General features: G+C 45.0%; 1 protein-coding gene across 1 annotated transcript in view; it reads right to left on the bottom strand.

Moving 5' to 3' along the window:
• Positions 1-3766: 3766 nt before the first annotated feature.
• The window catches only part of dusp27 (dual specificity phosphatase 27), a 19591-nt gene continuing 3377 nt past the window's right edge, over positions 3767-19980 (bottom strand). The window contains exons 3-6 of the mRNA XM_052126418.1: positions 17112-17227; positions 16161-16392; positions 10615-10832; positions 3767-6994 (exon numbers count right to left, since the gene is read on the bottom strand). Coding sequence (XP_051982378.1) covers positions 4260-6994; positions 10615-10832; positions 16161-16392; positions 17112-17227 — 3301 coding nt within the window. The 3' untranslated portion in view covers positions 3767-4259. The remainder of the gene's footprint in view (positions 6995-10614; positions 10833-16160; positions 16393-17111; positions 17228-19980) is intronic.

Raw genomic sequence — 19980 nt, forward strand, 5'->3', positions numbered from 1 at the left:
ACACAAGCACTACACAAACACACACACACTACACTAACACACACGCACTACAAACACTCATACACACACACTACAAACACTCATACACACACACTACAAACACTCATACAGACACACCACACACATATACACTAAACACACACACTCATTCATACACACACAAACACACACGCACTACAAACACTTATACACACGCACTACACACACTCATACACACACACACATACACACACACACACACACACACACATACATACACACGCACTACAAACACTTATACACACGCACTACACACACTCATACACACCAGTGGGGATTTCTTTAAGACTGCAAGGGAAGCTCAGCTTCCCCTATAATGTCAAAAAAATAATGGTCAAATATGTACTATTGTGTAAACAATTTATTGACTAAAAATGGGTTAGAACACGTTCATCTCGAAGACGAGTTTGTTCAGAATCAGCTACATTACATATAGCAGGTCGGCTGACTCGATTTACTTCTCATACATTCCCGTAGCGTCAGTGCATTTCCCTGTTGAAGCCGAGCGTCCATTGACTTCAACGGGGCTGCTCTGAACAGTTTTTTTCAGTGCTCCTAAAATAGACGGTCATTGGATAAATGCTGCGATTATGTCCCGCCCATGGACGCTCAGCGTCTCTGGGGGTGAATGAGGAGTGGGCTGGCCCGGACTCCGGGCTTCCGCGTGATGATTGGAGGATCTGTCGAAAGACTGCATCTCCTTTTGATTGACAGCGAATCTGTACTATAAGAAGTCACTGAAGCTATTTCAGCTCCAGTCCCATCATGGATTTCTCAAGTGTAGTCGAAAGACAAACTGCTGCAACCTATTTCTTTATATTTGTTTGGCTGAAATTGCTAGTCAATTTGCATAATACATTTCACACAATTATACACCACATTCCTTGTTTCAGTTTTACCAAGTTTAATATATTTTGTTTTAGAGCGTTCGTTCGTTCGTTCGCTCGTTTGTTCATTAATTCATTCATACAGTAGGCTAGGCTAGCGTCGTACGGGTGAAACTGCGCACAATGGCAGACGGTGCTAATATTGTCGACCTGATTTTGGCGAAGCCATTTGAAAGTCTTCCTTATGAGGAAAAAATTAGAATTAAACAGCAGGGCAGATCAACACCTAAGATTGATTTAGTGCAAAAAATAGGGTAAATAAGTTTATAATGTAGGCCGAAAATGAGCTTCCCCTCTTTGAAAGACCAGCAGCCACCACTGATACACACACACACGCACTACACACACTCATACACACACACACACTACACTCACACACACACACACACACACACGCACTACAAACACACTACACACACTCATACACACACACACACACACACACACACACACACACACTCACACACACTACATACACACACACACACACTACATACACTACACACACACACACACACAGACTGTCATCCAGCAGCTTGTTCTGTGACAGATAGGCAGAGATTCGATTGAAAACAGGAACACACTGAATAAGGAAATCAGACTGGCTAAAAGAAGCTACTCTGAGAAGCTGAAAGTTTTCAGCTAACGACCCCGTGTCAGTGAGGTGTGGCCTAAAACAACTTACTAAATACAGGACTCCTGCCCCCAACATTGTAGGGCACCAACAGTTGGCTGACGACTTGAATATGTTCTACAGTACATTTGAAAGGCCCAATCTCACACCTCACACCTGCTCTGATCTTCACTTCACACAAATATCAACACTTCCTGCAACCCCCCTCCTGCTACTCAACCTGCACTTAAGATCTGTGAAGAAGAGGTGTGCCTTGTCTTCTGAAAACAAAAGACAAGGAAAGCACAGGGCCCAGATGGTGTTTCATCCATGTGTGTTAGATCCAGTGCTAACCAGCTGGCCCCCATCTTCACACTGATCTTCAATAGATCACTGGAGCAGTGTGAAGTTCCCTGCTGCTTCAAACACAATCATCATTCCTGTCCAAAAGAAACCCAAAATCACAGGACTTAATGTCTACAGACCTGTCGCCCTGACGTCTGTGGTCATGAAGTAATTTGAGAGACTGGTGTTGGCTCACCTGAAGGACATCACTGGACCCTTTCTGGATCCCCTTCAATTTGCTTATCGAGCAAACAGGTCTGTGGATGATGCAGTCAACATGGGATTGCATAATGTCCTGCAACATCTGGACAGACCGGGGACATACGCAAGAATCCTTTTTGTGGAATCAGTTTGGCTTTCAACACCATCATCCCAGCTATACTCCAGACTAAGTTAAACCAATTCCCTGTTCCCACCTCTACCTGTCAGTGGATCACCAGCTTTCTGATGGACAGGCAGCAGTTAGTGAGACTGGGGAAATTCACTTCCAGCACCTGTACCATCAGCACTGGTGCCCCCCAGGGATGTGTGCTCTCCACACTACTCTTCTCTAAATGACTGCATTGCCAAGGACCCCTCTGTCAAGCTCCTGAAGTGTGCAGACGACACTACAGTCATCGGCCTCATCCAAGATGACGATGAGTCTTTGTACAGAAGGGAGGTTGAACGGCCGGGTCACTGGTGCAGTCAAAACAACCTGGAGCTGAACACGCTCAAAACAGTGGAGATGATTGAGGACTTTAGGAGGAACACCCCAACACTGACCCCCCTCACCATCCTAAACAGCACTGTGGCAGCAGTGGAGTCATTCAGGTTCCTGGGTACTACCATCTCACAGGACCTGAAGTGGGACACCCACATTGACTCCATTGTGAAAAAGGCCCAGCAGAGGTTGTACTTCCTTCACAGTTGAGTAAGATCAACCTGCCACAGGTGCTGCTGATCCAGTTTCACTCAGCAGTCATTGAGTCATCTGTTCTCAATAACTGTCTGGTTTGGTGCAGCTATGAAATCGGACATCAGAAGACTACATTAGGACAGTCCGGACTGCTGAGAGGATTATTGGTTGCCCCACTCCAGGCTGGTAAAATCACTCTGGACCCCCCTGACCCAGCCCAATACCTTTCTGAACTGTTGCCCTCTGGACGACGATACAGCACAGAACAATCAGGCACAGGAACAGTTTTACCCCTCAGGTTATCCATGAACAGTTCAAACTGCCCCATTGAACAATAATCATGTGCAATTCACAGTTTAGTGTATTTATATTTATCCAACACATCCTCTTCTGCATTACATTCCCTTGTGCTGTATATAACAGATTAGTATTTTAATTTGCACTATGTATGTCTGTGTGTGTATATATATACTGTCTTATTGTATATTCTATATATTCTTTATTTTCTATTACATTTTTATTTCATTCTATTTGTATTTTATTTTTTTATATATTTTTCTATGATCATCTCTGTCTTGTTGTTGTATTGTTTGTGCACTGGAAGCTTCTGTCACCAGGACAAATTCCTCGTATGTGTGAGAATACTTAACAATAAAGATGATTGTGATTTCTGTGGATGTCACCTCAGAGTTAGCATAAATACAGTAATTCTGTGAACATACATTCTTGTATGTCTTGGAGAGTTTTCTCAGCATTTCTCAGCGTACATCAGTGTCAGAAATGAACTTGTACATTAAGGGTCTATAATTGCCCCTGGATTGATTTTCAGGAAGAATATACTTTGTCATCCTTTCATTGAAATACTTCAATACTAACCCTAACCTAACCCTTATTCCTAACCCTACAATCAATGTGATAGGAAGGTGCTTCTGTTTATCTGTGTATCATAAAACCATGAACCCCAGAGACTTGTATTTTGAAAAAAATTCAGTTTTTATTGAATGCATTAATGTTATCTACTACTTGTAACACAGTTTATGTACAGTATAGAGTGGAGTTCCATTTCAAACAAACTTTAAAGGTGCACTAAGTCGATACAGCAGCTTTCTGGACTTTATACTGATTCTTATTGACGTAGAAGACGCTACATTTTTGTGTGTTTGTCACCCATGATTTGACCACCATTAACACCATTAATTAGTGTTCATTAACACTAAAATATGACTGGAGTCTTCATGAGTGTACATCATTTTAAACAGATTCGTTAATATCTTTTCTAGGAGTAAAACTTGTGGAAAAGTGGGAAAAATACTTGGTGTGGCTTCAAGAGACTCTCATATTTTACTGAAATGGTTTAAAGTTTTCAAGCCCTTCAGATCTCATAACTGAAACAACCAGAATCGTTACTGCTCTGTAGATCTTCAACTCAACCACATAGATAATGAGATCCTTATTTCTGGCATAAACACAACCACAGTTAAGATTTTTTACTGTAAGTCTGTGACTTTGACTCTTCCTGTTTCTTCCATGCGACAAGAACTTCATCCTCCTTCATTTCTTCAGCTACCCGTGCCCTTGCCCGCTGTTTGATCTGAGCTAAAAAAACTGAAATTTCCTCATCTTCCTCCTCATCCTGTCTTGTTTTGGTTGTCCTCACAGTCTCATTGTTCTCAGACAGTGAGGTGTGAGTAAATTTGGGTTTTGCTGAGTACTCCTGGTAACTACCCCCCTCATCGTAAGATCTCCTGGTTTTGTAACTAGTAGTTTCACTCAAGCCATTATATGATTGCTCAGTTGAAGGCAGGGATGTCCTAGATTGGTAGTTGAACTCTGGACTAGGATCTCTACCCATATCCATGTCAGCATCAGCCAGATGCCTGGATGAAAAGCCATATTCCTCCCCTTCATCTTCATCTATTGATATGGAGCTCCGGCGGCTTGGGAAGTCAACCTCCGATGTTTCCGGTTCATATGATGTTTCTTCATATGACGGCCGAGACATGCGGGGCTCAGTATCTCCATCAAGAGACACTTTTGTTTTGCTTTGAGGAGGTCTTACATTTTGGAGCCATTCATCAACACTGCTGGTGGGGTTACTCGCTGAAGCTGGCAGGTTGAGTATTCCTGAACGGCCAAAATCTCGTTTGGGTTTAGGTTTCTCACAAGGACGGGCCATCAAATCATCCAATCCATTTGTCTTTCCATAACCCCTCTCATGTTCTTCATCTTCATCCTCCTCTTTCTGCTTCTTCTTCTTGTATAACGTACTGCGCTTGTTGTCTTCTGTAATCTTCTTCACCTCATATGATGCCATCTTGTCCCTCATATCGGCCTTGATTTCTTTCTCCATGGTGTTCAGTTTCTGAAGATTTACCTGGTCTTGGAAGAGGCTGTACAATGGTACACTTGTTGTAGTGATCTTGCTTTTTCGAGAGCCTAACCCTGAGACGGATGAGAGGTTGGATGCTCCTCCAGCAGACAGCACAGACTCAGCTCGACCACCATCAGACAGCACAGATTGGGCCTTCCCACCCACCGATAGCACAGATTCTGCCCGAATGCGGGACATTACACTAGAGGAAGTTGCTCCACTCAACATCGAGACTTTATCATCATCTACTCCACGACCGGGACCAAGTGTTGATCCAACACCCAGACTAAACACTGATCCTGCTCTGGACGGGGCGAGACCTCCTCCTATCATCATCTCTGCTTGCTTCTGTATAAGAGTCTCATTCACCACATTGGCAATCCAGTTTTGGATGTTTGCAATGTTGACCATGGTTTCTCCATTTGGACCGATCACTGGAGCAGGTGTTGGAGGAGGCTCTTGGGGCACAGGAGGTTGTGATCTTCTGCTACAACCTGACAGGACAGAAGATCTTCCGCTCAGCACAGACATGTTATCATCTCCTGTTACACTTGCGGATGGAAAAGCACCTGCACAGAAAGCAGACAGGGGGATGCTGGTGCCGCTTAGAGCGCTCTCAGTTTCCCAGCCACATACGGATTGGCTCTCTTCAAGCGTTTTTCTTGTACGCTCCAGAAGTTCTTCCCGTCGCTGTCGTCTCTTGACTGTGGCCGTGTCCTCTGATCGACTCATTTCCAGAATCTCATCCTTGTTCTCTTCACCACCAAATTTCTTCTGCTGCTTCAGTTTCCAGGTCTGATAGGCCGTTAAGTTGACGTCCTCCAAGGAGGTTGCTGGTGCCTCCGTCTCGCCCTCCTTCTGCTCCCCGTTCTCTGCCGCTCCGTCTTTTTTGTTCCAGCCAAACTGAATGCGCTTAATCTTCCACCTTTCCAGCGGCGTTAGATGTTCCTTATTCTTTTTGCAAAAGTTGTACATGGAGCTAGTATCAGAGAGAATGCTCTCCACATCATCATCGATTTTCTTCTGGCTTGATTCGCTGTTGGTGTCATCATCAGTCTCTTTAAGTCGGTATCGTGCAGCCGCCTGCTCTTCGATCTCTTTAAGGCGTTGCTTCCACTGATCGGCGTAGCTGCTGCAGCTGGTCGTGGATCCTGCATCTGAAGCTGGTCGACGTGGACGACGCCTGATCCTTTCCTTCATCACTCGCACATCTTCGCTGGTCACACTCTCCAGGTCCTCCGGTCGCACTGCCAGACGCTTCCCCTCGCCTAGCAAAGACTCACCGTCCTCGCTGTCGCACATGAGCTGGGCCTCCCACCAGTCCTCGCTCTGGTAATGCTCATTGCGCTTCTGCCACTCTCGGATCATGCTGTCCACATCGCCATCTTCATCTTCCCTGTCTTTTCCTGGGAGGGAAGGGTCATCTGTAATCACTTCAATGTCAGGCTTACTTGGTCCACCAAGAATTCCTGCTTTCAGAGCCGCCGCAGCTGCAGATGAAGCAACGCTACTCATTACGCTGCTGCTATCTTCCTCCTCATCCACCATGATAGAATCAGCTTTAACTCCAAACATGCTCTCCTCCTCATCAAGGCGAGCACGGGTGTCGATCACAGAACACTGGCTGAGGGTTTCATCATCGTCTTCATCGCGCTGCTCCATCAGAGTCTCGTTAAGTTGACGCAGTTGCTTTATAAAACCTTCGTTGGGGTTGATGACACGTTTCTTCCTGATCTCCAGCAGTGCTTCCATGATGCTCATGTTCTGGAAGATCATAAGGTAAGCAGCTACAAGTACAGCTGATCGACTTACTCCCATCATTGAGTCCACAAGTACTTTGCCTACAATGAGAACAAAAATAATAATTTTCACCTCAGAACAAGTGCAACTTTGAAAGTCACAGACATAATGTGATTCAAAGGAAATCAATGGCAATGCAACACAAAGAGTTTCTCATGAAGAAAAGACAAATGCATGTAAATGAGGTTAGAGGTTAGGGGTTTAGGGTTAGGGGTTAGAGGTTAGGGGTTTAGGGGTTAGGGTTTAGGGGTTAGGGGTTAGAGGTTAGGGGTTTAGGGGTTAGGGGTTTAGGGGTTTAGGGGTTTAGGGTTAGGGGTTTAGGGTTTAGGGGTTTAGGGTTTAGGGGTTAGAGGTTAGGGGTTTAGGGTTAGGGGTTTAGGGTTAGGAGTTAGGAGTTTAGGGGTTAGGGGTTTAGGGGTTTAGGGTTAGGAGTTTAGGGGTTAGAGGTTAGAGGTTTAGGGTTAGGGGTTTAGGGTTAGGAGTTAGGAGTTTAGGGGTTAGAGGTTAGGGGTTTAGGGTAAGGGGTTTAGGGGTTAGAGGTTAGGGGTTTAGGGTTAGGAGTTTAGGGGTTAGAGGTTAGGGGTTTAGGGTTAGGAGTTTAGGAGTTAGAGGTTAGAGGTTTAGGGTTAGGAGTTTAGGGTTAGGAGTTAGGAGTTTAGGGGTTAGAGGTTAGGGGTTTAGGGTTAGGGGTTTAGGGGTTAGAGGTTAGGGGTTTAGGGGTTTAGGGGTTAGAGGTTAGGGGTTTAGGGTTAGGAGTTTAGGGGTTAGAGGTTAGGGGTTTAGGGTTAGGGGTTTAGGGGTTAGAGGTTAGGGGTTAGGGGTTTAGGGTTAGGGGTTTAGGGGTTAGAGGTTAGGGGTTTAGGGTTAGGAGTTTAGGGGTTAGAGGTTAGAGGGGTAGGGTTAGGAGTTTAGGGTTAGGAGTTTAGGGGTTAGAGGTTAGGGGTTTAGGGTTAGGGGTTTAGGGGTTAGAGGTTAGGGGTTAGGGGTTTAGGGTTAGGGGTTTAGGGGTTAGAGGTTAGGGGTTTAGGGTTAGGAGTTTAGGGGTTAGAGGTTAGAGGGGTAGGGTTAGGAGTTTAGGGTTAGGAGTTTAGGGGTTAGAGGTTAGGGGTTTAGGGTTAGTGGTTTAGGGGTTAGAGGTTAGGGGTTTAGGGTTTAGGGGTTTAGGGGTTAGAGGTTAGGGGTTTAGGGTTAGGAGTTTAGGGGTTAGAGGTTAGGGGTTTAGGGTTAGGGGTTTAGGGGTTAGAGGTTAGGGGTTTAGGGTTTAGGGGTTAGAGGTTAGAGGTTTAGGGTTAGGGGTTTAGGGGTTTTGGGGTTTAGGGGTTAGAGGTTTAGGGTTAGGGGTTTAGGGTTAGGAGTTAGGAGTTTAGGGGTTAGAGGTTAGGGGTTTAGGGTTAGGGGATTAGGGGTTAGAGGTTAGGGGTTTAGGGTTAGGGGTTTAGGGGTTAGAGGTTAGGGGTTTAGGGGTTTAGGGGTTAGAGGTTTAGGGTTAGGAGTTAGGAGTTTAGGGGTTAGAGGTTAGGGGTTTAGGGTTAGGAGTTTAGGGGTTAGAGGTTAGGGGTTTAGGGGTTAGAGGTTTAGGGTTTAGGGGTTAGAGGTTAGAGGTTTAGGGTTAGGGGTTTAGGGTTAGGAGTTAGGAGTTTAGGGGTTACAGGTTAGGGGTTTAGGGGTTAGAGGTTAGGGGTTTAGGGTTAGGAGTTTAGGGGTTAGAGGTTAGGGGTTTAGGGTTAGGAGTTAGGAGTTTAGGGTTAGAGGTTAGGGGTTTAGGGTTAGGGGTTTAGGGGTTAGAGGTTAGGGGTTTAGGGTTAGGGGTTTAGGGGTTAGAGGTTAGGGGTTTAGGGGTTAGAGGTTAAGGGTTAGGGGTTTAGGGTTAGGAGTTTAGGGGTTAGAGGTTAGGGGTTTAGGGTTAGGAGTTTAAGAGTTAGAGGTTAGGGGTTTAGGGTTAGGAGTTTAGGGGTTAGAGGTTAGGGGTTTAGGGTTAGGGGTTTAGGGGTTAGAGGTTAGGGGTTTAGGGTTTAGGGGTTTAGGGGTTAGAGGTTTAGGGTTAGGGGTTTAGGGTTAGGAGTTAGGAGTTTAGGGGTTAGAGGTTAGGGGTTTAGGGATTAGAGGTTAGGGGTTTAGGGTTAGGAGGTTAGGGGTTAGAGGTTAGGGGTTTAGGGTTAGGAGTTTAGGGGTTAGGGGTTAGTGTTTGTTTCAGGATTAGCGGTAAGGTTAACTGTGTAACTCCAGATGTAATTAAAAGCAGGCACTTGTGTAAGTACAATACTACAACGCGTATGTACAGTCCATAATAAGTACATTGTATCAAATGCTTAAGTACAGAGTAGTTAATGACACCTAATATAAAGTGAGTCCCAAATTTCAGTGTGGTTTTATACTATAATCTAAGTTTGAAAGGACCCTTCTTCAGGGGCATTTGAGATAAATCCAGTGCAATGTGAACATTGTGGGAAACACTTTGCAGCTGTCGAGTAACTACGGATGGGATACATTTATATTACATTTATGCATTTGGCAGATGCTTTTATCCAAAGTGACTTACAGTGCACTTATTACAGGGACAATCCCCCCGGAGCAACCTGGAGTTAAGTGCCTTACTCAAGGACACAATGGTGGTGACTGTGGGGCTCGAACCAGCAACCTTCTGATTACCAGTTATGTGCTTTAGCCCACTACGCCACCACCACTCCTATGGAAGCCTATGAAATATGTTTTTTTTAGGTGTCTTAGTACCTTCTTGAGTCTATGTTCTACAAAAAAAAAAAAAAAAAAACTTGCTCTGCAAAATATTTTTTTCTCAGACAAAAATATTTTTTCTCAAGGAAAAAAATAATAATTTAAAACTAAATAAATAAATATAATAAATTCTACACTTGAAAACCTTTTTCTCTGAAAAGTCATTCTTGCTAGCTAATAATTAGCATGTGGTACCAACCTCGGCAACTAGGTGCCTCTATCAGTAAATAAGAAATGACACACAAGGTGACAGAATGTCTTCTGTTGATGTATAGATTTATATTTATAATACAATAAAATACAATAACAAGATTTTTCAAATCTTAATGAAGAAAAAAAAACAAAGTTAGAGAGTCTTGAAATACATGAAATATCACAATTAAATAAATGAATATACCTCAGATTACACATGTTTCATATGTGAGTTATTTCCTCTAGGTCAGAGTCCTGCATGTTTAATCCAGACTGACTGACAGGAGGATGTTTATGGGGAAACTAGCGTGAACATGATCTCTGATCAGATCTGTACAGGATGATGTCATGAAAACTTCTATTTGTTATTATTGAGAGTAGTTCCTGAACCTCAGAGCAAACTTCACCAACTAGAACAACTGCCATGCTCATAATGCCCATGCTAGCACATGCTAGTTTAAGGTCTCTGTACAGCCTGCTTGCTCATGGAGATCATTATAGTGTGTGTGTAATCTCTCGCCTGATGCAGATATGGTTTATCTGTGTCACTGACGCTAAAAATAAGTGAGTGCGACATGATGACAGAATGCAGGCCGCTGGTTATCTCCTATCTGCCGTTTGTTTCGTTCGCTACTGACAGCATGTTAGACAAATAATTAGTTAGTCTTATGAAGTTTAACTAAATTAAAAATCTATAATAGCCAACAAGTAATTCTTGAATTCAATAAATCCTCACCTCTGTGTGTCAGTAAAGCATCATCGAGGAACTCGGCACACGAGCGGAAGTGTGGTGAGATATCCGCTTCAGGAAAATCATCCACCTCGATGCCCATATACGTGATGTTCATACCCTGGTAAAACACCTCGCCAGTGTACACTCCTGTGCCATGAGCCGCATTCACTATATGAGTGATGCCGAGACGCTTGAGACGAGCTTTATTTACTGCCACGGATCTGTAGACAAGAGAGAAGGTTTGTCATCCAGTGAATTAACTTTAACGTACATCGCCACCTGAATGTGATTTTCAGGGGAATGTTTTACCTTTATGAGGGCATATAATGTGTCTCATGCATTTATGTCAATACGTAAAAAACTAATTACATTTTTATCCCCTTTTATCCCAATTTGGAATGTCCAATTCCAACTACTTAGTAAGTCCTCATGGTGGTGTAGTGACTCGCCTCAATCCGGGTGGTGGAGGACGAGTCTCTGTTGCCTCTGCTTCTGAGACCGTCAATCCGCGCATCTGATCATGTGACTCGCTGTGCATGACACCGCGGAGACTCACAGCATGTGGAGGCTCATGCTACTCTCCACGATCCACACACAACTCACCACACGCCCCATTGAGAGAACCACTAATCACCACCACGAGGAGGTTACCCCATGTGACTCTACCCTCCCTAGCAACCGGCCCAATTTGGTTACCCCATGTGACTCTACCCTCCCTAGCAACCGGGACAATTTGGTTACCCCATGTGACTCTACCCTCCCTAGCAACCGGGTCAATTTGGTTACCCCATGTGACTCTACCCTCCCTAGCAACCAGGCCAATTTGGTTACCCCATGTGACTCTACCCTCCCTAGCAACCGGGTCAATTTGGTTACCCCATGTGACTCTACCCTCCCTAGCAACTGGCCCAATTTGGTTACCCCATGTGACTCTACCCTCCCTAGCAACCGGGACAATTTGGTTACCCCATGTGACTCTACCCTCCCTAGCAACCGGGTCAATTTGGTTACCCCATGTGACTCTACCCTCCCTAGCAACTGGCCCAATTTGGTTACCCCATGTGACTCTACCCTCCCTAGCAACCGGGACAATTTGGTTACCCCATGAGACTCTACCCTCCCTAGCAACCAGGCCAATTTGGTTACCCCATGTAACTCTACCCTCCCTAGCAACCGGCCGAATTTGGTTGCTAAGGAGACCTGACTGGAGTCACTCAGCACGCCCTGGATTCAAACTCATGACTCCAGGTGTGATAGTCAGCGTCAATACTCGCTGAGATACACAGACCCCCGTACGTTTATTTAAACAATTCATCAATACAAACTTTTAAGATTGAGCATGTATAATCTCTCTCCCTTGATTTAAGAGTTAAATCAACTTAAATATGAACTTTTTATGAACTATATCAGATGTAACAAATAACAAACAGAACACTTAAAATTAGGAGGGCATTTTATTGACACGCACAGTTTGAATTTCGGGGGCATTTCTGTCATTTTTGGAGGCATATTTGCCCTGAACCCCCTTAACATCCGACCCCGATGTCAACCCATAGAAAAAATCCCCAAAATATCTCAGTTGTTTCTCCAAGACTGCAATGAAATCAAATGGAGAACAAAAGACTCCTGCTTAAAACCCCTTTTAATCTGGTGCATGTTTGTGCTGCCGCCTTCACACAAGTTTAAAAGATCCCCACTCACACATACTGTGGAATAATTGCAAAACGTGTCTCGTTTTTCAGAGAACCCCCAAAATAAAAAAGGCTCCAATTATTCATAAATAATATTGAATGCATTTATAATCTTATTATGAACACAGTTGTTTTGAATTTTTGTACACTGTGAAAAGTCTCATTTTATTCCACTAGACAAAATATTTAGTTTTCTCAATCACATTCCATCATAATATACAGATGTGAACTGTAGGGGGCACTCTAACACATTATACCCCTCACAGATGTGAACTGTAGGGGGCGCTCTAACGCATTATACCCCTCACAGATGTGAACTGTAGGGGGCGCTCTAACGCATTATACCCCTCACAGATGTGAACCGTAGGGGGCGCTCTAACACATTATACCCCTCACAGATGTGAACCGTAGGGGGCTCTAACACATTATACCCCTCACAGATGTGAACTGTAGGGGGCTCTAACGCATTATACCCCTCACAGATGTGAACTGTAGGGGGCTCTAACGCATTATACCCCTCACAGATGTGAACTGTAGGGGGCTCTAACACATTATACCCCTCACAGATGTGAACTGTAGGGGTGCTCTAACACATTATATCCCTCACAGATGTGAACTGTAGGGGGCTCTAACACATTATACTCCTCACAGATGTGAACTGTAGGGGGCTCTAACACATTATACCCCTCACAGATGTGAACTGTAGGGGGCTCTAACACATTATACCCCTCACAGATGTGAACTGTAGGGGGCTCTAACACATTATACCCCTCACAGATGTGAACTGTAGGGGGCTCTAACACATTATACCCCTCACAGATGTGAACTGTAGGGGGCTCTAACACATTATACTCCTCACAGATGTGAACTGTAGGGGCTCTAACACATTATACCCCTCACAGATGTGAACTGTAGGGGTGCTCTAACACATTATACCCCTCACAGATGTGAACTGTAGGGGGCTCTAACACATTATACCCCTCACAGATGTGAACTGTAGGGGGCTCTAACACATTATACTCCTCACAGATGTGAACTGTAGGGGGCTCTAACACATTATACCCCTCACAGATGTGAACTGTAGGGGGCTCTAACACATTATACCCCTCACAGATGTGAACTGTAGGGGGCTCTAACACATTATACCCCTCACAGATGTGAACTGTAGGGGGCTCTAACACATTATACCCCTCACAGATGTGAACTGTAGGGGCTCTAACACATTATACCCCTCACAGATGTGAACTGTAGGGGCTCTAACACATTATACCCCTCACAGATGTGAACTGTAGGGGCTCTAACACATTATACCCCTCACAGATGTGAACTGTAGGGAGCTCTAACACATTATACCCCTCACAGATGTGAACTGTAGGGAGCTCTAACACATTATACCCCTCACAGATGTGAACTGTAGGGGTCGCTCTAACACATTATACCCCTCACAGATGTGAACTGTAGGGGCTCTAACACATTATACCCCTCACAGATGTGAACTGTAGGGGGCTCTAACACATTTTACCCCTCACAGATGTGAACTGTAGGGGGCTCTAACACATTATACCCCTCACTGATGTGAACTGTAGGGGGCTCTAACACATTATACCCCTCACAGATGTGAACTGTAGGGGCTCTAACACATTATACCCCTCACAGATGTGAACTGTAGGGGCTCTAACACATTATACCCCTCACAGATGTGAACTGTAGGGGGCTCTAACACATTATACCCCTCACAGATGTGAACTGTAGGGGCTCTAACACATTATACCCCTCACAGATGTGAACTGTAGGGAGCTCTAACACATTATACTCCTCACAGATGTGAACTGTAGGGGGCTCTAACACATTATACCCCTCACAGATGTGAACTGTAGGGGGCTCTAACACATTATACCCCTCACTGATGTGAACTGTAGGGAGCTCTAACACATTATACCCCTCACAGATGTGAATTGTAGGGAGCTCTAACACATTATACCCCTCACTGATGTGAACTGTAGGGGCTCTAACACATTATACCCCTCACAGATGTGAACTGTAGGGGGCTCTAACACATTATACCCCTCACAGATGTGAACTGTAGGGGGCTCTAACACATTATACTCCTCACAGATGTGAACTGTAGGGGCTCTAACACATTATACCCCTCACAGATGTGAACTGTAGGGGGCTCTAACACATTATACCCCTCACAGATGTGAACTGTAGGGGGCTCTAACACATTATACTCCTCACAGATGTGAACTGTAGGGGAGCTCTAACACATTATACCCCTCACAGATGTGAACTGTAGGGAGCTCTAACACATTATACCCCTCACAGATGTGAACTGTAGGGGGCTCTAACACATTATACCTCTCACTGATGTGAACTGTAGGTGGCTCTAACACATTATACCCCTCACAGATGTGAACTGTAGGGGGCTCTAACACATTATACCCCTCACTGATGTGAACTGTAGGGGGCTCTAACACATTATACCCCTCACAGATGTGAACTGTAGGGGGCGCTCTAACACATTATACCCCTCACAGATGTGAACTGTTGGGGGCGCTCTAACGCATTATACCCCTCACAGATGTGAACTGTAGGGGGCGCTCTAACGCATTATATCCCTCACAGATGTGAACTGTAGGGGGCGCTCTAACTCATTATACCCCTCACAGATATGAACTGTTGGGGGCGCTCTAACGCATTATACCCCTCACAGATATGAACTGTAGGGGGCAAGCTCAATCTAGGTGTCATTAGAAAGCTGAGATCCTCCCCTTTGTGATGATGTATCATATTTTATAATCAATAGTCAAAAACATATTTTTCTGATAACTTGTTTAGCATGCTTTTCCTGCTGACAGCATATTTTGTTCTGGACATGTGATATATAACATTGAATTATTCACACAAACTCAACGATGGCTCATTTTTTAGAGAACTTCTAAGGTAAAAGCAGATATAAAGTGTTTAGCTATTTGGGGCTATTTAAGTGACGTTTGTATTTGATGACTTACAGAAATTATATTTCACTTTGTGATTCTTTTGAAATGTGGTTTTAGTGCAACAAAATAAACTACACAGTCACATTCCTGATGACGACAGCTTTCTTTTTATATGGCTTTTTATGTGGAAATGTTTATTTTCACATTAATATTTCTACCCCGTTTCCTCTAGGGGGACGCCAATTTTCAATGTGAATGTTTTGATGTCTTATTTTGTTATTTTAATTAACAGAAATGCAGAAGTGATATTATCTCTGAATAGTTCAGATTCTAATCTTTTCAAAGAGACCTCATATGCCTGACTTGTGTATACGGGGACTTTAACGCTTGTTCAGGTATAATTTGGCAGTGTCTCTTTAAGAGCCGCGGCTCTTTACTATTTCATCTTCTGTTTCTTAGTGTGCGTAATGAACACAAGCTGTCTGTGGGGCACAGGAGCGTTTCATATTACTGTTGCTCTTTTTACGTTATTTTTGTTTATTCAGTAACGCTGTTGACAGCGCAGTGTTTGCTAACTGCAGTTTCACATGAGACTGACGGGCACTTCCAATAGATGCCACCTATGGAATGCCACCCACACTGTGAGTCTCTGTCTAACTCTGCTGCAACTAATTGGGCGAACTATCCCCAATAAAAAGTCTGTTACATGCTTTAAGTGTTATAGCGCCCCCTTTGGACCCGCTGGCGGATCCATAGAGTTTAAGGGGTTTTAAATCTCCTGTATCTCAGATGTTTTCCTCTGAGGAGATCTCAATAATGTCTCAAACTCAGATGTGATCCCAAAGTGTGCTGTTACTGTACGACAACAAATGACTCATGTAGAACATCATACAGACAAACAGGACTTAGTGTGACTCACTTCTCTGCTATATAGATGTTTGGCCAGACTTCATCGACGGCATTAAACGGCGCTTCCAGACGGTCCTGTACCAGCGCTCGCTGTATGTCCAGAACACATGGCGTGTTGTAAAGACTTCTGTCGTCTATCATGTCTTTGACCCGGTTATACAGATCCTCCACCATCAGCTGCTCCGCTGTTTCCCGCATACTGTCCGGGGTCGCCGACACGCTGACCTCTCTGCACTTGAGCTCTGAGAAAACACCAAATGTGACGAATCCCACAATGCATTGCGATAACAACAGTTGGACTTATTCTGCAGAACGGTGACAGGAACGTTAGCGCCTCTAAAGCTAGCGTTACTAACGGTGTCATTTTAGTGTGTTGCTATGCAGTTGCTAGGGTGGTGTCTACGTCCAAGATCACTAAAACTACATGAGCAATGCTAACAGGGATGCTAGGCTAGCCAAACGCCACTGACTATCATTCTTGAGCATGCTACTCCAAAAAAGTAATCTACTACAAATTACTAATTACTTTACTTTTAAACTACAACCTAAAATACTTCACAGAAAGTGTTTGTGTTTGATAAATTTAAAGCAATGTCAATATTTTCTCTCGTCCTTTAGCGGTCACAGAAACACACTATGTGTAAAGTTACTGTAATATATGGAACTGTAATCGGATTACAAGAAGTTTAACATTTGATTTACTGCAGTTGCTTGATTGATATTTCATCATGTAATTCATAAAAAAGTTACTGCAATCTGATTATGAGAATTTAAAAACTTTATTTACAGTAATACTTGATTTTTGTAATTTGATTATGTAATCCAGATTACATGTAATCACTGACTGTGGCCTTGATGAGTCCTGGAGAATTATTATGACGGGAGTTTGCAATAAATGTTAATTAATTACTTAAAATATCTTATTTAAATGTGCAGTTTAATCAGATGTTTATTTGCTGACCTTCACTGATGATCTTTTTAGCAGCTATTGCAGAAGACAGATGAATCGGCTCCATGTAGATGCTCGATGCATCTGAACCAGAGATCATAGAGAACCGGTCTGACATCATCGAGAAACTGTCAGAAACACTTTCATTAATTACACATTATAGATCAGATACAACACAATGTGTGTGTGTGTGTGTGTGAGTGTGTATGTGTGTGAGTGTGTGTGTGTATATGTGTGTGTGTGTGTGTGTGTGTGTGAGTGTGTATGTGTGTGAGTGTGTGTGTGTGAATATGTGTCTGTGTGTGTGTGTGAGAGTGTGTATGTGTGTGAGTGTGTGTATATGTGTGTGTGTGTGTGTGTGTGAGTGTGTATGTGTGTTTATGTGTGAGTGTGTGTGGGATTGTATGTGTGTGTGTGTGTGTGTGTGTGAGTGTATGTGTGTGTGTGTGTGAGTGTGTGTGTGAGTTCCCTCCCCTTTCTATCATGGTGCTTTGTAGCACCACAGCGGCCGAATGGAGGCTCTGGACGGGTGCAAGGGGCTGGTAACCCCACTACCTTCAACTGATTACCACTAAACCACAAATTAAATCTATAAGTAAGCTAGTGCCGGACGCCCTGGGGGGACAGGTGTCTATGACGTCTCCTGGCCAAACTCCATCAGGCAGAGCCAGGAGACTGAATCCTCACCCTCGGGGCTCCTCCAGAAACAACAAAAAGCCGCTACGGATGGCCACGTGGAATGTTCGAACACTCACAGCGGAGGAGAGGCTGCCACTCCTTTGTCGGGAGCTGGAACGGTACCGCCTGGTATCTCTGTGGTGTTCAGGAGGTCCAGGTGACTGCCAAACAACAGGGAGTGGCTCTTCTTCTGAACAAAAGAATGACGGGAGCGTGGGAGTGTGGCGGTGATGTGTGGGAAGCTGTGAGCCCCAGGTTACTTTGGGATTCGCCTTCCCATCAACCAGAGGTGAGGAGTGGTGGTCGTGGTTACTTATGCCCCCACAGAAGACGAACATCCGTGGAGGGATGCGGGAAAGACCGATGAGTCAGATAAGGCATTTGACCTCCTGTCACAGGTGCTGGCTAAAGTGGCCCCCCATGATTTCAATGCCAGAGTTGGTCATGATGCTAGCACCTGGTCAGGAGTGATTGGAAGACATGGGCCAGATCAGCTCAATAACAACGGCAGGAGGCTGCTAGATTTTTGTGCAGCCCATGGGCTTGTAGTTACAAACACACTGTTCCAGCATTGGCGCAGCCACACAACATCATGGATGCATGCCGGGTCCAAGCAAGAACATCTGCTGGACTACATAGTGATGGAACAGCAGCTGCGGGCCCATGTCCTTGACACCAGGACCTACTGTGGAGCTGATCTGCCCACTGACCATTGACTTGTCATCTGTAAGATGCACCTGCCATTCTTCCACTCCGGTGGTGGGTGTAAACCCAGGACCCCTTTCAAACCCATAGTGGCCTGGTCTAGGCTAGCTGATGAAAGTTGCAAGTGAGAATTTCAGCATAGCTTGCAGCTGGGGTAGGCATCACCCCCACTCCTCTGGATTTCGAGGGGAAATGGGCGAGGTTTAGGACTGTGGCTCATGTAACTGCAATGGCAGTTTTGGGCACAGGGTCCAGACCTCATCAGAAACCCTGGCTGATGGAGGAGGTGTTCAGGCTGGCTGAGAAAAAGCGACAGGCCCACACTCATCGGCTACAACATCCCACGTCAGAGAATGAGGAGGCTTACCGCAGCCTTCGCTCGGAGGTTCGGAGAGCCGTGAGGTGCTGCAAGGATGGTTGGTGGTCGCGGGTTGCTGAGGAGATGGAGTCTGCCTCAGCGGCCCATGATCACAAATCGCTCTTTAATTCTATCAAAAAAGTTACTTGCAGCACCACACCTATTACCATCATTAGGGGAAAGAACGGTGATCCAATCTCCGACCCTCAGGAACAGGTTTGCAGATTTGCTGAGCATTTCTGTGAGGTCCTGGGGGAGGGGAAGTCCCTGAGCCTGGAAAAAATTGTGGGACAAAGTGGGGACAAATATTGGAGGAAGAAGTCGCTCCCTGTGGGTGGCTGAGGTGCCATCTTTGGAGGAAGTACTGAAGGCGATCCAGAGCCTGAGACCAGGAAAGGCACCGGGCAGAGATGATCTCCCAAGCGAAATGCTGAGGGAGGGTGGTGTTTGTGCACAGACTGCCCTACACGACATCATAACAACAGTCTGGACCAATGGGTGGGTTCCGCAGGATTGGAAGGATGCCCTGGTGGTCCCTCTCTTTAAAAAGGGGGACCGCACGGATGGTAACAACTATAGGGGCATCTCACTCCTCAGTGTGCCGGGAAAGGTCCTGGCAAGGATTATTCAACATCGCCTTGCCAGGCACGCTGAGGAGAGACTTGCGGAGCCTCAGTGTGGTTTCAGGAAGGGGCGGTCTTGCACAGATGCCATATTCTCTGTCCATCTGCTACAGCAGAGGTGTAGGGAATTCCAGCAAGACCTACATCTCTGCTTTATTGACCTGGTCAAGGCCTATGATACCATTAGTAGGCCTGGGGTCTGGGTTGTTCTTCGTGCTTTCGGAGTCCCAGACCCGCTGCTCGCGATCAATAAGGATGGCGAACGTGGTCGGGAGTCGGAGCCATTCCCTGTTCACCTTGGAGTGCGACAGGGATGTCCTCTGGCTCCCACATTATTTAATATCTATTTCGACCACGTGGTTCGTGAAGCCTTCGATGGCTGTACCGGAGGAATTTCCATCTGGTACAGATATAATGGGAGGTTGATCGATGCCGGGTGCGGTCAAGGGATGCCCCTATTGGTCAACCACATTATGTATGCTGATGATCTGGTGATTGCTGCTCACTCAGAGGAGGA

The sequence above is a fragment of the Xyrauchen texanus genome, chromosome 5 (assembly GCF_025860055.1).
Source record: "Xyrauchen texanus isolate HMW12.3.18 chromosome 5, RBS_HiC_50CHRs, whole genome shotgun sequence".
In the NCBI taxonomy this organism is placed as follows: domain Eukaryota; kingdom Metazoa; phylum Chordata; class Actinopteri; order Cypriniformes; family Catostomidae; genus Xyrauchen; species Xyrauchen texanus.